A 16,335-nucleotide genomic window follows, 5' to 3' on the forward strand; every position below is an offset into this window, starting at 1 on the left:
CAAATAAAATATTGAAATTAAACAAAATGATCAGACATTTTTTCAACAGAAAAAGCTTTAATAAAAGGTGATTGAGATGATCCTGGCATACAGTGCATGAGTAGCTATAGCTAGCACACTACCAGTGCCAGCTGTTGGACAGCACATCTCCAATGAGACCTTCGTTAAATAACAGGGAAAATGCATTTCCTAAGACATGATTTCATTACTCTTTGTCCTTCCATCTCTTCTCATCTTCCGAGTGTGGAGAAGAGTCTATTTTTTCTCAGTCACACCCACAACCATGGACTATTATCTTCAAGTATGCTAGCTAAACAGATGAGACACTTCTGGTCCGTTGAGTCTCCTTTGCAAAGTTACTTCTTCTCATAGTAGAACCATTTATCCACTGGAAATAGAAAAGCAAAAAAAAGAATAATTACATTAGATGTGTACAGGGTCAATTCCATTTCAATTCAGGCAGTAAACTGAAATTGCAATTATCCCCACTGAGGAAAAATGTAATTGGAATCTTAGCTTACTTCCTGAATAGCAATGGAATTGACTGTCCTAAAAGAAAATATGTGTACACAACCTTTGCAATCCTTCCTTATCATTCCAGGTTGGTCATAAAAGTGGGATTTTTACAATACGTCAATTAACCTTCTGATTGTCAAGGCAGGGACTTACTTTTCACAATCTTAAGGTAAAAATTATTTTAAGAGACTTACCTGAGCAGGGGATATGATCTTCAGTTCCACAAGGGCTTGTCTAAAACATTTTTTTAAAAAATACAAGCATTAATAAATACATAATTGGATGGTCTGACTGAGCATAGTGTAAAGATGTATGCCAGACATGTTTGACAACACCAGAGGTTTGTAGGAAGCATGCATGTGTAGAATATTACAAACCCTGCAATGCACTTTGAATTGCTAATTTTGATTTAAAGTGCTGACCCCATCAACAGAAGCGAGTTTCATCCTTGAATTGCTCTATTTTATTTGAATAACTACTGACCGTAGTACTAACCGCAGTACTGACCGCCGCAATTAAGAGCACAGCATATAAAAGGAGACAGTTCTGAGTTGACCCTGAAGTTCTAGAACAGTCATAAAGAAGCAGGAAGTACTGACCCTGCCTACGACAGCCTTGGCCTCGTCCGTAGAGCAGCAGAAGGGGCTGTCTTCCGCCGACACACACGTGTTTTTACTGCCGGATGGGAGGAAACATCAGTCAGATATGAATTAACACTCTAATACTGTATTCAGATGAAGGGGTTAAACCAAGGCCTCATACCTTTTAAAGGGTTCATAAACTGTGTTATGATAAACTGTAAGGTCTCCTCTTCTAGGAGACCTCTGTGTGTGTATTAACACCTGTTCTGAGTGTTGTGCCCTTCACACTATCAGAAGGCAGAAAACCGCCTACGTTCATACTCCTCCTGTCTGGGCCCCACCTGGCTATCTGAGGTTCTGAGAATATGACTGGTGTTCCGAGAACACAAGGCTGCTGCAGGCCTGATGAAAACAGCCACCTGTCAGAAGATGCTTGGACTCGTTCACCTTGTTATGACCCTATACTTGTGATGAAAGATCCAAGTTTCGGTCAAACACTTCTGAGCTTTTAATTGCTGACAAGATGGTTGCTGTTGTCAGGGGGAGGTTAGATTTATTATAATGTTGTTGCCAGGGAAACTCACACAAGGAGGACTGGGAGAGGTTATATGAGTTACAGGATGTCTTAGACCTTTTGTAGAACCTGGGGAGAGCTATCATATACTGTACTCTGTACCAACTTCTGCCTACAATTCTATTACTAAAGGAGAATTTTAATACTTAAACAAAGAATCTGTGTTTCCTTTCCATTACTAATGTATGTTTGATAATTATATAGACCTGATCATCTGTTGAAGAAATTGACCAACACAGATTCAAACAAGTTTTTGCTTGTTGCTGTACTCAAACAGAAGTCAAATCAAATTTCACAAATGAAGCGGCAGGGTTTACATGTTAGAATTACAGATGGGGCCTTTAAGAATGACTTCACAGTAATTATATTAAAATGATGGGACTGTAATAAACACCAGTTTTAGAGGTACTGTACTTTAAAAGGATTGTACATTGTGTTCTCTCCTCACCAGTTGAGTCCTCCAGCATTGGTCTTTTCAGAGATAAGTGCCTTCCAGAAGCCATGGGTGCTCTTGATTGTCTCAATGGCAAAGTCCTGACAGGGAAACATACAGGTCGAGCAGAGGCTGTTGTCAGGGTAAGGAAACATACAGTTTGGGGGAAGTTTCCTGGACACAGACTAAGCCTAGTCCCTGACTAAAATGCAAACTCAATGGAGAATCTCAATTGTGAGTGTTTTAGTCCAGGACTAGGCTGAATCTGGGTCAAGGAAACCAACCCTTCGTATTTCTGTATTATGCTGAGCCGATCACTTTAAACCCAATTTCCTTACTAGTTACTATTGAACTTCACTGAACACAGGGGCATACTATGTTGCAACAGGATAATATCACCTTGTGGGTCTTGCAACGCCTAGTGCTACTCTCTGTTCATCATATATGCATAGTCACTTTAACCATATCTACATACTACCTCAATCAGCCTGACTAACCGGTGTCTGTATGTAGCCTCACTACTTGTATAGCCTCGCTACTGTATATAGCCTGTCTTTTTACTGTTGTTTTATTTATTTACCTACCGATTATTCACCTAATACCTTTTTTTGCACTATTGGTTAGAGCCTGTAAGTAAGCATTTCACTGTAAGGTGAACCTGTTGTATTCGGCGTACGTAACAAATAAACTTTGATTTGAAATGTCAGCCCTCTATTTGGCCAATGCAATCTAGCCTGGGTACCACACCATTTCGACATTCAACAACACTACAAGGCTACGAAGGCATAACAACACGATGGCTAATGCAGAAACAGACTGGCATACAGGCTAAACTGCTATCCATGTACCTAGATCAAAAAAGCTGTTTTAGATGTGTGGTGCAAATGATGTGCTACAAAGTAAACAGAATGAAAATGATCTTGATGAGCGTGGACGAAGATACTGGAACACGAGGCTCTGGCAATACCGTGCTTAATGCAACAGCAACATGGACCACTCTGCCTCAGACAGGGCTGACACTGTATTGTTGGGTTCTGAGAATAGGAAATATACTTATTCATGTCACTGATGGAGTGCTGAAGTTCAGAGGGTCTACACCAGAAGTTAAGGGTTATAGGAGGAAGTTGCATAGTGTGTGCAACTAAGCTTGGAATGTGTTGAGTGCAGGGAAATGATTGCATGTGGCAGAACTGATAAGGGGAGAATCCACTGAAGACTCATATGACGTAGCTCCCTACTCAGCAATAATGATGCAATGTTTAGAGGTAAGGAGGAGACTCCACCCAAAGTGGGGTATGAATACTACCACAGGGGAAGCCATGTCTGTGTCAGAATTACAGCCGTATCGACCCTTTGGGAAGAATTCAACTTGGTTCTGCTTTTCTAGTGTCCGTGAGTTATTTACTCAAAATTAGAACCTAACAGTAGGGAAGACAAGATGGATACCTTGTCTTTGAACGTTCCGTTGAAGGCGAACTGGTTCTCTGGTTTCCCGTCTGGTACCTTGTACCTCCTGAACCAGTCCACCGTGGCCTCCAAGTAACCTGGCTTCAGCCTCTGGATGTCACTGATGTCTGAGGTACACAGGATAATGAGACAGGTGAGAGGATGACTGTGGCAATAGGAATAGACACACACACACCTGGGAAAACAATAGTTCAATCATTGCATTCTTCACTTGAGCAATCATATTCTAGTACTACTACTTGCAGTGACTGGACCAATGGGCAGCATTAAGGAATGGCCTGTTGTATTAGGGATTGTCAGTTTAGCCCACATCTAGCTCCACCGGTGCTTACCGTTCAGGTCCTTGGCTTCAGGGTCCTCCACGTTGATGGCCATGACTTTCCAGTCAGTCTCCCCCTCGTCGATCATGGCCAAAACCCCCAGTACTTTCACCTTGATCACTTCACCACGCGAACACACCTGGAGAGGAGACAGGGATGTGATCATTACAACATAGAGAAGTAGGATATTGGTATGGGGATAGGTCCATTTCAATGATAGTATGTCAAATACAGGTCACATGCCTGAGGAAAGTTAATTTCATCAGACACCCACACATGAAGCTCACACCATAAATTCACTACAGACAGCTGATATAGTAACAAAACAGCCAAATTGTTACCAACATACTTTTCAAAATTGGACACTTTGCTTTGGTGACAAAAAGCTGCTTTGAATGAAACCTGAAGCAAGTAAGAATGTCAGAGAGTGAATGGAATAAACCAGATCAGCTCTAAAGGTTTAATGGTTGTAGGATAAAGAACAAGTGCTGTACCTTGGTACCGATTTCACAGACGTCAATTGGGTCGTTGTCACCACAGCAGCCAGTGTCTCCATCTTTGTGCCCGGGGTCCTCCCATGTCTATCAAGAAAGAGAAATATCACTGTCAAAAAAAGATTGAGATACTTAGTTCATATCACTACAGAGAAATAGGCAATCAGTGCCAACTCAGTTCTAGGTGATCGATGAATTCAGTTAGACACGGATAGCGTAGTCTACATTGTCAGACCATATGTAGCTTGATACCAGGTTAGTGACTGTCTGGTGGCAGGTTAGTGACTGTCTGGTGGCAGGTTAGTGACTGTCTGGTGGCAGGTTAGTGACTGTCTGACCTGAGGTATTGCTCCATAGTTCCAGATGTAGCCTTTGTGGGGGAAAACGTTGGCGACATAACGCAAGTTCCCCTTCTTCACATCCTGCTTGATCGGATTCAGGGGGTCTTTGGTCGCAATCTGGAAGTAGCAAAGCCAAACATTATTAAATGTGCTTCCATCGTCTTGAGAAACAATCTGTCCCTAATGGACACACGTACTCTTAAATCTCCACCCAGTACAGCCAGAATAAGACTGGCCACCCCTCGGAGCCTGGTTCCTCTCTAGGTTTCTTCCCAGGTCCCTGCCTTCTAGACTGTGTTTCTACCTCTGCGTTGCTTGCTCTCTTTTAGGCTGGGTATCTGTAAAGCACATTTTATTTATTTTATTTCACCTTTATTTAACCTGGTAGGGTATTTGAGAACAAGTTCTCATTTACAACTGTGACCTGGCCAAGATAAAGCAAAGCAGTTTGACACATACAACACCACAGAATTACACATGGAATAAACAAACATACAGTCAATAATACAGTAGAAAAAGTCAATACAGTGAGTGCAAATGAGGTAGGATAATGGAGGTAAGGCAGTAAATAGGCCATGGTGGCTAAGTAATAACAATATAGCAAATAAATACTGGAATGGTAGATGTGCAGAAGATGAATGTGCAAGTAGAGATATTGGGGTGCAAAGGAGCAAGATAAATAAATAAATACAGTATGGGGATGAGGTAGTTGGACGGCACATTGTGACGGCTGATGTAAAAAGGTCTTTATGAAATAATTTTTATGCCTTATTTTGCTTACCTCTTGACTAGCTAGGGTCCAGATTCCCAGACAAAGATTAAGCTTAGTCGAGGATTTTTCAAACGCATGCTCAATGGAGAATCTCTATTGAATTAACTAAAAAGCTAATGGACAAGGCCTAATCGGGATCCAGGAAACCGGCCCTAGATCGTAAAAGCCAGACTAATCTGGCTAAATAAAGGCTGAGTTGTTCTGATTAGTGACAAATTGATACAGGTAAGTAGGTTTGCATTATTATATTAGGCTTATAGACTAAGACCTGGTATATTACTGTAAAGGTAAAGTTAGCAGGAGAAGGATCTCCGCATGGCCAAGAGCACAACGTACACACCAGAGTTAGGCTCAATTCGAAATGAAGGCAGTCAAATCAGGAAGTAAACAATAATTCTAATTGAAAAAAGGGCATTTATTTTCAACGACTCCACAATAAACAAAAAAGTTGTAAAAGTTTTTTTTTAAATCTAAATTTTAAATTCAAATCACTTCCTGAATTGACTGCATTCAATTCGAATTGAGCCCAACCCTAGTACACACAACAAGGTTGTTTCTGCACCCTGCACATGGAAATATGCCACTGACTTGATTGTGGTATGCCAGACACGTTTTTCACATACTGTGTATCTTTAAAAACTGGCTCATTAAATCAATCAATCAAGGTGAACCTACCTCCATCTTTGAGTTGGTCCATCTTGGTACTTCAACAACCACGTGGAAAATGTTCTGAAAGAGAAGAAAGCAATAAATAATTCTGCTTTTTTTGTGTGCCTGTGTCACACACTACATCTCATTCCAAAATCAGTTGGTCCCCCCTTTGCCTTTGCTGCTAGAACAGCCTCCACTCTTCTGGGAAGGCTTTCCACCAGATGTTGGAACATTTCTGCAGGGACTTGCTTCCATTCAGCCACAAGAGCATTAGAGGCCGGGCACCAATGATGGGCGATTAGGCCTGGCTCACTGTCGGCCTGGCTCACAGTTCCAATTCATCCCAAAGGAGTTTGATGTGGTTTAGGTCAGGGCTCTGTGCAGGCCAGTTAAGTTCTTCTAAACAGATTTCAACAAACCATTTCTGTATGGACCTCGCTTTGTGCATGGGGGCATTGTCATGCTGAAACAGGAAAGGGCCTTCCCCAAACTGTTGCCACAAAGTTGGAAGCACAGAATCGTCTAGAATGTCATTGTATGCTGTAGCATTAAGATTTCCCTTCACTGGAACTAAGGGGCCCAAACCATGAAAAACAGCCCCAGACCATTATTCCTTCTCCACCAAACTTTAGTTGGCACTATGCATTGGGGCAGGTAGCGTTCTCCTGGCATCTGCCCAAACCCAGACTTGTCCTTTGGACTGCCAGATTGTGCAGCGTGATTCATCACTCCAGAGAACGCGTTTCCACTGCTCCAGAGTTCAATGGCTGCGAGCTTTACACCACTCCAGCCGATGCTTGGCATTGCGCATGGTGATCACGGGCTTGTGTGCGGCTGCTCATCCATGGAAACCCATTTCATGAATCTCCCGACAAATAGTTATTGTGCTGACGTTGAAACTCTGTAGTGAGTGTTGCAAACGAGAACAGATTATTTTAATGCACTTCAGCACTTGGCAGTCCCATTCTGTGAGCTTGTGTGTCCTACCACTTTGTATCTGAGCCATTGTTGCTCCTAAATGTTTCCATTTCACAATTACAGCACTTACAGTTGACCGGGGCAGCTCTAGCAGGGCAAAAATTAGACTAAATGACTTGTTGTAAAGGTGGCATCCTATGACGGTGCCATGTTGAAAGTCACTGAGCTCTTCAGTAAGGAACATTCTAAAGCAAATTATTTCCAATGGAGATTGCATAGCTGTGTGCTCGATTTTATACACCTGTCAGCAACGGTGTGGCTGAAATAGCCGAATCCACTAATTTGAAGGGGTGTTCACACCAATTTTTTTTTACCTTTACTTAACTAGGCAAGTCAGTTAAGAACAAATTCTTATTTTCAATGACGGCCTAGGTAGCTGCCTGTTAACTGCCTCTTCAGGGGCAGAACGACAGATTTGTACCTTGTCAGCTCGGGGGTTTGAACTTGCAACCTTCCGGTTACTAGTCCAACGCTCTGCCGCCCCGTGTGAGATGTATATATATATATATAATTTGCTTTAGAATGTTCCTTACTGAAGAGCTCAGTGACTTTCAACATGGAACCGTCATAGGATTAGCCTAGTGGTTAAGAGCGTTGGACTAGTAACCGGAAGGTTGCAAGTTCAAACCCCCACACATATATGTATGTGTATATATATATATATATATATATATATATATATATATATATATATATATATATATATATTTAGAAAAACAAAATAGATGGCATCATGAGGGGAGGAAAATTATTTGGATATATTGAAGCAACATCTCAAGCGATCGGCCAGGAAGACGAAGCAAACTTTAGGCACATAAACCAGAACTATAGAGTTATGTTAGTGCAATAAGGGTAGATATATTGGCAATGCCTTTAGGTTTAGCTTGTATGATCAGAAGAAGACATTTACAATGAAAAGAATGGCTTTGCTTACATTGCTTGATACTCTTATTTGAGTATTTTGAGTATAATATTTTTGCAGGAATCTCCTTGCGAATGATTTTGCCGAAGATTGTATCACCGCCGGGCTGGGCAACCTGACCTTTTGCTTTTATGAGTGGAAATGGGTTGTCTATTACATCAAGGAATGTCATCAACAGTTTTACACTTTTATTGAAGTTATTGATTTTTACAAAAAATTGTTTTAATTAATACATATGTGTGTGTATATCAATAGATCTATATATATAGATATACACACATACACACGTATATATATATATATATACACACATATATATATATATATAGATATAAATACATACATACATACATACATACACACACATATATATTATATATATATATATAATTTGGACTCCAAATCAAAGGACAAATTTCCAACGGTCCAATGTCCATTGCTCATGTTTCTTGGCCCAAGCAAGTCTCTTCTTATTATTAGTTTCCTTTAGTAGTGGTTTCTTTGTAGCAATTTGACCATGAAGGCCTGATTCACACAGTCTCCTCTGAACAGTTGATATTGAGATGTGTTTGTTTCTTGAACTCTGTGAAGCATTTATTTGGGCTGCAATTTCTGAGGCTGGTAAATCTAATGAATTTATCCTCTGCAGCAGAGGTAACTCTTGGTCTTCCATTCCCGTGGCGGTCCTCACGAGAGCCAGTTTCACCATGGCGCTTGATGGTTTTTGCGACTGCATTTGAAATATTCAAAGTTCTTGACATTTTCCATATTGACTGCCCTTCATGTTTTAAAGTTATGATGGACTGTCGTTTCTCTTTGCTTATTTGAGCTGTTCTTAGTATGGACTTCTGTATACCCCCTACATTGTCACAACACAACTGATTGACTCAAACGCATTAAGAAGGAAAGAAATTCCACAAATTAACTTTTAAGAAGGCACACCAGTTAATTGAAATGCATTCCAGGTGACTACATAATGAAGCTGGTTGAGAGAATGCCAAGAGTGTATAAAGCTGTCATCAAGGCAAAGGGGGGCTAATTGAAGAATCTCAAATATAAAATACATTTAGATTTTTTGGGTTACTACATGTTTACATACATGTTATTTCATAGTTTTGATGTCTTTACCATTATTCTACAATGTAGAAAATAAGAAGAATTAAGAAAAACCCTTGAATGAGTAGGTGTTCTAAAACATTTGACCGGTAGTGTAGTGTATCATAATATCAATATACCCAGTTATAATGTATTTATGACTATGGATGAGTTGGAGGAAACGAAAGGCCATCCAACTGGGATATATTATTCCAGTGAGATAAGATAACAGGAAATCCAGAATTACTGCATAATGATTGAAGAGTTCAGTGTTGGAGGGGTAAAGACCATTGCTTTGACAAACAGACTATGACCTTGCTAGTGCTACTCCTACTCTCCCACACACATAATACATTAAAGCTATTCTGACCACAAGGTTTCACCATGGAATCAAAAGTTAAACTTAGTGGGTGTCTTCCTATAAAGAAACAGTTGAATAGATATCCCATCTACATTCAGTGTGTGTTATTGTGTAATGGGGTGTTGTAGCGGGATAAAGGTGACATACTTTACCTGGCTCTCATCAGCGTACATGGGTATGTCATGGAATGGGGAGACATACTTTCCATCAGAATTTTCTACAGAGAACAGACAATAACATACAAGTAAATTAATCTATATGAATTCAATCACTTTGACTGCATCCCTTTTGATTTAAACAAAAACATTTCTATACATGTTTGCCCATGGAAGAAGTGGTCTGAAAGTGACTGGATCTGAATACCAAAACATTCAGGAGATAAGAGGTGCTCAAAGTTGACCCATTTTGCATACCCCACCATGAGTGCATTCACGTCTTCTTCACTGAAAAAGATAAACGGTTGAGGTTTATATAATTGAAATGCTTAAAAACAGAGTTGTCAAACTATTTTATAATTTCTTGAAAAAAAATAGTTTGACAATCCTGTTTTTAACTTTTCAATGATATCAAATCTCAACCGTTTATCTTTTCCAGTGATGAAGACGCGAATGTACTCATGGTGGGGTATGCAAAATGGGTCAACTTTGAGCACCTCTATCTCCTGAATGTTTTGGTATTCAGATCCAAAAAGTAACTTTCAGGCCACTTCTTCCATGGGCAAACATGTATAGAATTATTTTGGTTTTTTAACCTTTACAAAAAGGTGCAATATACAGAAATAGCTCCGCTTGTTTTTTCACATAAACTGAAATTAGGCAATCTAAACAGCTGTGAAATATATTTTCAACAACCAAAAATATTGGATTTTGAAGCTAGTGACTTGCCAAGTCAAATAAATGTTAAATACATTTTAAAAGTTTACAAAACCAAAAGTAAAAGATGCAAAAATTAAACTTAAGAACAGGAAGCATAGAAATAGCACACATAGAACAGAGCTAGCATAAGTGTACCGATTAAGCTCACCAAAATCTTAGTTTAGATATTTAATGTATACAGCCCTAATTGGCTTTTTTATATTTTTAAAGTGGACATAAAATGAAATATGAATCTGTCATTAAGTTTTATGACTTTACTTACAAAGATACGTGAAAAGCCCGAGCTAGGCTTAATGGGTACCGATGTAAGTGGGCATAATGGGTACATGGGCTTTATAGGTACACTTACCAAACCACATCTTAAACTTGCTTCCAATGAGAATGACAGACCTATAACTATGTGAATTTGTCTGGGTTGCCCAAAGCAGCTTTAATGTCAATGAAATATGCATAAACTCCGATTTTTTACATTTTCGCACGTTGTAGCTTACATCATCTGAGGTTTTTGTGTTGTGCCTGCCATTGGTTGAGACAACATGCTCTTGAATACAGGGTGGGTGTCATTTCAATCATGGAAATTGAATTCATAGAATGAACCTATCCCTTCAGACCACTGCAATTTAGCTTGCACACCATTGAAATTTAAAGTTTCAATATGCATCCATGACAGTGCGTGTTTTGCTACATGGCCGGTGAAAATACAATATTTTTGTTTATGGTGTTCCTGTTTATAAGACGTAGCGCGCCAGACCTCGGGCTGTCGAGAGACGCGCATTACATTTGAAAGAATGGAGTGAGCGTGTTCCTGTAAGACTTAGAGCTGCCTGGCTTTATAAGCGCGGAAATCGACTCTGCCGCACGAGCGTGCCGGACCTCGGGCTAGAAGGTCGACCTGCTCCCTCCCCGTTTCATTACAATATATTTCACAGCAGTTTACATGGTACAATGATTCTCTACAATATATACTCTCATGTTTTGTCACAAACTGAAATTAGGTAAACTATTATTATTTTAGCAACCACGAAATGGCGGCACGATTTCTGCATAGTGTAACATTTCAATTTAATTTAAAGATAACTTTACCACAAAGATGGCCATCCATAGCAACGGCTCCACTTGGGCTGGTAGCCTAGTGGTTAGAGCGTTGGGCCAGTAACCGAAAGGTTGCTAGATCGAATCCCTGAGCTGACAAGGTAAAAATCTGTTGTATTCTGCCCCTGAACAAGGCAGTTAACCCACCGGTCCCCGGGCGCTGAAGACGTGGTTGTCGATTAAGGCAGCCCCCCCCCGCACCACTCTGATTCAGAGGGGTTGGGTTAAATGCAGAAGACACATTTCAGTTGTACAACTGACTAGGTATCCCCCTTTCCTTTACTTACTCACCGAGTCAGAGCTGCCATGACAGGAGTGCATGCAGAGAAAGCTGCCTGTGCACAGGGAGCGAGTGACAGAGAGAGGAGCAGCTAATGGATTTATTAATGGAGGAAGTTATTTCTGATTTCGGGCCTGAATGTTGTCGGCATATGTAATGCTCAGGCTTAAAATCCATGCCCACGAAGGGCTCTGGTGTAAATGTAATCAACCCTCTTACACATTAATAACATGTATTCATAATGCCACCCCCAGAGTAATAGACATCAGGGCTCAATCACAAAGGCTGCACTGTATGCAACAAATATGAAAAACTGCTGCATCATTCAATATGAACAAGGATACATTCAGCCTAACTGGTTAAATGAGAAACACCTTTGACAGCTCTTGAAGCCTCATCTTAGAAACTGGGCGTAACCCACACCGTTTATAAACGGAATTCTCTAAATTGCTGGTATGGTAGCCCTTTCAACAGATGGTAATGTTAACCATATACAGTAATTTCACGAAGCTGTCTGCCGCAAAAGGGCAATGCCCCGACTCTCCAACGCTTTACTTTCATATCGCTTCAAAATAATTTCAAAAGGCTAAAAATACACTTATTGTACACTGTTTTAACCGGCTTTATCACAGTTGCAGCAGACAGTATTTTCCAGTGACAACACGTTTCTGGCAGCCTTCTTCCTTTATGCTACATCTACACACAGGTGTTCGGAGACGCAGATTGCTAATTACCACAGGTGGTCCCTCTGTCTTCATTAAACATGCGCTGTAACATGGAGATATGGCTATGTGGGAACACTAACCCTATAAAAGGTGTGTATAAATTTAACCTATTGTTTTTGTATTTATTATTTCTCATAAGGTCCGTATGCTTCCAAAACCATACTGCAAGCTATACGTGTCAATGTTCAGACCAAGTATCAGGGCTCTTAACAAAACTCCCCATACAGATGATGTCTTCGTCCAATGACTTGTGTTATGTATAGAACAGATAGTCATGATCAAGGGCTAGGAGCCAGCTGTGGTCGATACATTCAGCTGAGAACCCAAGACAGGGAAGCTGAAAGTTTGGCCAACTTGGGTTTTCAAGAGCTACTTTAGTTTACAATTGGCTCATTCATCCCCCTCCTCTCCCCTGTAACTATTCCCCAGGTCGTTGCTGTAAATGAGAACGTGTTCTGGTAAAATAACGGATAAATAAAAATAAAAACTTGTGTGGTATCCCAACAACACTAGTTTATATCAGAAATACCACATATGCAGAATTAATTTAATAAACACTTAATATAGGAATTAATTGGATCCTGATACCAAGTCAAGTTAAAGTACAGCAAGTTCGATAGAAGCATATGTCAGCCAACCGGCAAAACTGGTCCATTCAATTACTAGTTTGTCTGCTCAAATCAATCAATGTGGGGCAAAGGCCAAGCGATGGTACACGCCTATACTTATAAATACACGATGCTAGGTGACAATATGTGAAATCTAGCTACACTTGAACGTAGCATTAGATAGGAGTATAAAACCAATGCGAAAGCAATGAATAAAAGTGACACGTGGGAGGTTGGGGCCCGATCCCAGTAGCAAACCGGCGAACCACAATGGACACGATTATAGCAAGCTAACAAGCTAAACTAATATGTTCATTAAAAAGTGAACCATACTTACTGAAAAACAAACGATAGCTCAATGTATTGGGGTTCCCCCTCTCTTCGACTGTGAAGCTCATATTTAATCTGTGTTGGTTTCTTGCCGAAGCTGCGGTGATGGTTAGTGCACTTTGAGTGTTCAAAAGAAGTCCACCCAGAACTACACTGCACATGCGCATTTCTAGGCCGAGTTTGGAAAGTGCAGCAACTGCGCATAACGAATAATCATATCGCGTTGAAGATTACGTATGCATACTGATACTGTCTGTGGTTCATTCTAAGAGTTTATCTTGTTTTTGCAAACCAGCTGAATGTAAGGCAGGTCTCCAATCCATTCTACTGTACATTTTATTGAATATGGGAGATATCATGATATCAATCCGCTAAAACGATGTCCTGCTATATATAGTTTGTTAGAGTTGATCATGTGCTACGTGTTAACGGTAAAGCAAAAAATCCCACAACCTACATCAAATAACATTTTTTTTTCTAAACACGTGTAGTGGGTCTCTTCCATTAGCCCTTAGTTATTATTCCAAACCATACGGTTTGAAGCAGAGATCAATATATAATGACGAGATGCTCATGTCTCCGCCCTAACAATGGGAATCGTTGTCATAAACTGTGTTCGAATACTCATACTAACCGTAATATTTGTGACATAAATTGAGTATGTAGTATGTTTATAAGTCATAGTATGGCTATAGTTATTATGCCAAATGTTCCCGGATGTCGTACTAGATTCGCCAAAATACGAAGTATACACGCGATGGACACTGTATTTCCGTGTTTGTGTATAGTATTTGGCAACAAGAATAAAAAAAATAACAATCATTTCAGTGGTTTTGTTATCATTGCAATAGTAACATATTATATATTTTATGTTAAAATTATAGGCAGTGTTCATAATTGTAAATAAGTACTTTGCAAGATTTTCCCCAAATTCGGACACAAATTTACATTCAAAGAACAAGTGAGATAGATTCTCACCTTCTTTTTCACAGAAAACGCAGATATCATCAATAGCCACAAATTTGGAAATCATAGGATTACATGGATATATCTTATGTAAAATGTTGAAGTGCACTTCTTTAACTTTGTTTGGTATACAGTATTTGTAAGGCCTTAACCATGCATTTTTTTTTTGTAAGTTGGTTTTGTGAATGAAGAATTTGTCTTATATATTTATTGCAACAAGATTTCTCAAGTAAGCCCACGCCTTCCAATCTGAGTTCTGGATAAACTTTGTGATCATTCCCAAAATTAAAATGAGAAATTAAGATGACTTTTCATAAGTGTAGTTAGACCACTGGGAATGGCTTTGATCACAGAAATAAACTCTCTGAAAGGTATTGGAAACTCCTTCAATTTTATAAATTGTTCATATGTGAGAATATCACCCTTGTTGTCGAAAATATCAAGAACAAAGTCAATATTCCTCTCATGCCAAAATTCTATACCAAAATTACAAATTTTTCTGATTGAATTTAATTATCTTATTAAAACACTAACCCTAGTGAATAACAACAAGAATAACATCTTCATGAATCATTATAATAAGATATTTTCAGAGTGAATATAATTGCACTTAAATTGTTTCTTTTTTGTATTTTATTTTTATTTATATTTTTTGTATGTTTGAGCATTGTTAATACCTGTGTTTGGTTTGCTAGACATGTTTGGTGTAACAATGTAAGTAGATTTTTGTATTATGAATGAAATACATTTATAAATAAAAATAAAATGTAAAAAAAATACACTATTTCCGTGCTTTTAGGGCCCATAAATGCAATTCTACAGAAAATGGGCGTGGCTTTACAAGGGTTTCAGATTTGAAGAAAATTGTGGAAAATATGCAGCCGAAGTCTGACGAGAGCAATAGAAATTCGCTGCTTAAATTATGATAAATGTTACGAACATGTTGAGCAATGTAATAAAGTAATGACTTTTCAAATAAGTTACACTTTATTGGCTGACAATTTCTTTGCTAATATATCCTATCATTACAGCATTATGTTGTGTTGGCTACCTACTGTAACATTAGTTGGCTACTAATACATTGAACTTGCCAGAATATTTACTTTGTGCAATCTAACTACCCAACTTTTAGTGACTTGATTATTCATGTCATTCATAGTTTACCTAAGTGGTATAGTCGTTTGAGTGTGTTTGTAAATTATCTCTAGCTATCTACTCCAATTTCAGAGCACTCTTGCAGGCATAGCATAGAATAACTGATGAATTTACCAACGCTCAACACCAGTTGAATGTGGCCGTGTCAGTAAACGTCTGCAAAAAAGCGTAATTCAAATGTTGCCAGCAGCACCGTTACAGTCACCAATGCTCTGGATAACATGAAAACTGCCTAACCAGCTCTGCTGAGCAGAGTAAACTGGTCAGAATGAGGTGTTCTCTCATTTGTGTCTGGAAATAGCTAGCAAGTTCACTTGGGTGCTTGACTGCCGTTGCGAAGTCGCTTTCATCTTCCCTGCTCGGATCATCCCTACTCCTTGGCCAGAGCATCCAGTGTGCGACAATATGACAACGCCCTGAATTTAAATGCAGAGAGCAAACCCTGGCAGCCCAGATTGAATTTACGAACACACCCTAAATCTAGCTAGTAATTTGTTAATATACTAGCAAGAGGTTGTATAGCAACAGCATCAACTTCTGATAGACAGGCGAAGCGCTAGTATGCTCAACTGAAAGGTTACCGTTCGTTTACAGTACACAGTACTGTAGTACAAATTGACTTGTACTATATACTCATTAAGTATACAGTATGTTAGTATGGGTATTCGAACACAGCTAAATACTGGGAAAATAGTTCGTTGTCCCAGCAGGCGACAAGCTTAGGTCTGCTTAAACCCAGAAACGCATTGAGATATTTTTGACATATTTCTGAGTAACCATCTCGCTTTGCCTCTTCCTC

At 39.4% G+C, this 16,335-nt stretch overlaps 1 protein-coding gene across 1 annotated transcript; it reads right to left on the reverse strand.

The window, feature by feature from the left end:
* Window positions 1-37: 37 nt before the first annotated feature.
* On the reverse strand, window positions 38-13,570 carry LOC115134981 (inorganic pyrophosphatase-like). Its single transcript, XM_029669123.2, has 11 exons — window positions 13,423-13,570; window positions 9,658-9,722; window positions 6,174-6,227; window positions 4,724-4,843; window positions 4,386-4,472; window positions 3,904-4,030; window positions 3,551-3,678; window positions 2,120-2,205; window positions 1,116-1,191; window positions 711-750; window positions 38-388 (listed from the first exon to the last, which is right to left on the reverse strand). Exons 1-11 carry the CDS (start codon window positions 13,481-13,483, stop codon window positions 357-359), a joined length of 876 nt encoding a protein of 291 aa, XP_029524983.1. The 5' UTR covers window positions 13,484-13,570; the 3' UTR covers window positions 38-356.
* Window positions 13,571-16,335: the final 2,765 nt, after the last annotated feature.

The sequence above is a fragment of the Oncorhynchus nerka genome, linkage group LG10 (assembly GCF_034236695.1).
Source record: "Oncorhynchus nerka isolate Pitt River linkage group LG10, Oner_Uvic_2.0, whole genome shotgun sequence".
NCBI classification, from domain to species: Eukaryota; Metazoa; Chordata; class Actinopteri; order Salmoniformes; family Salmonidae; genus Oncorhynchus; species Oncorhynchus nerka.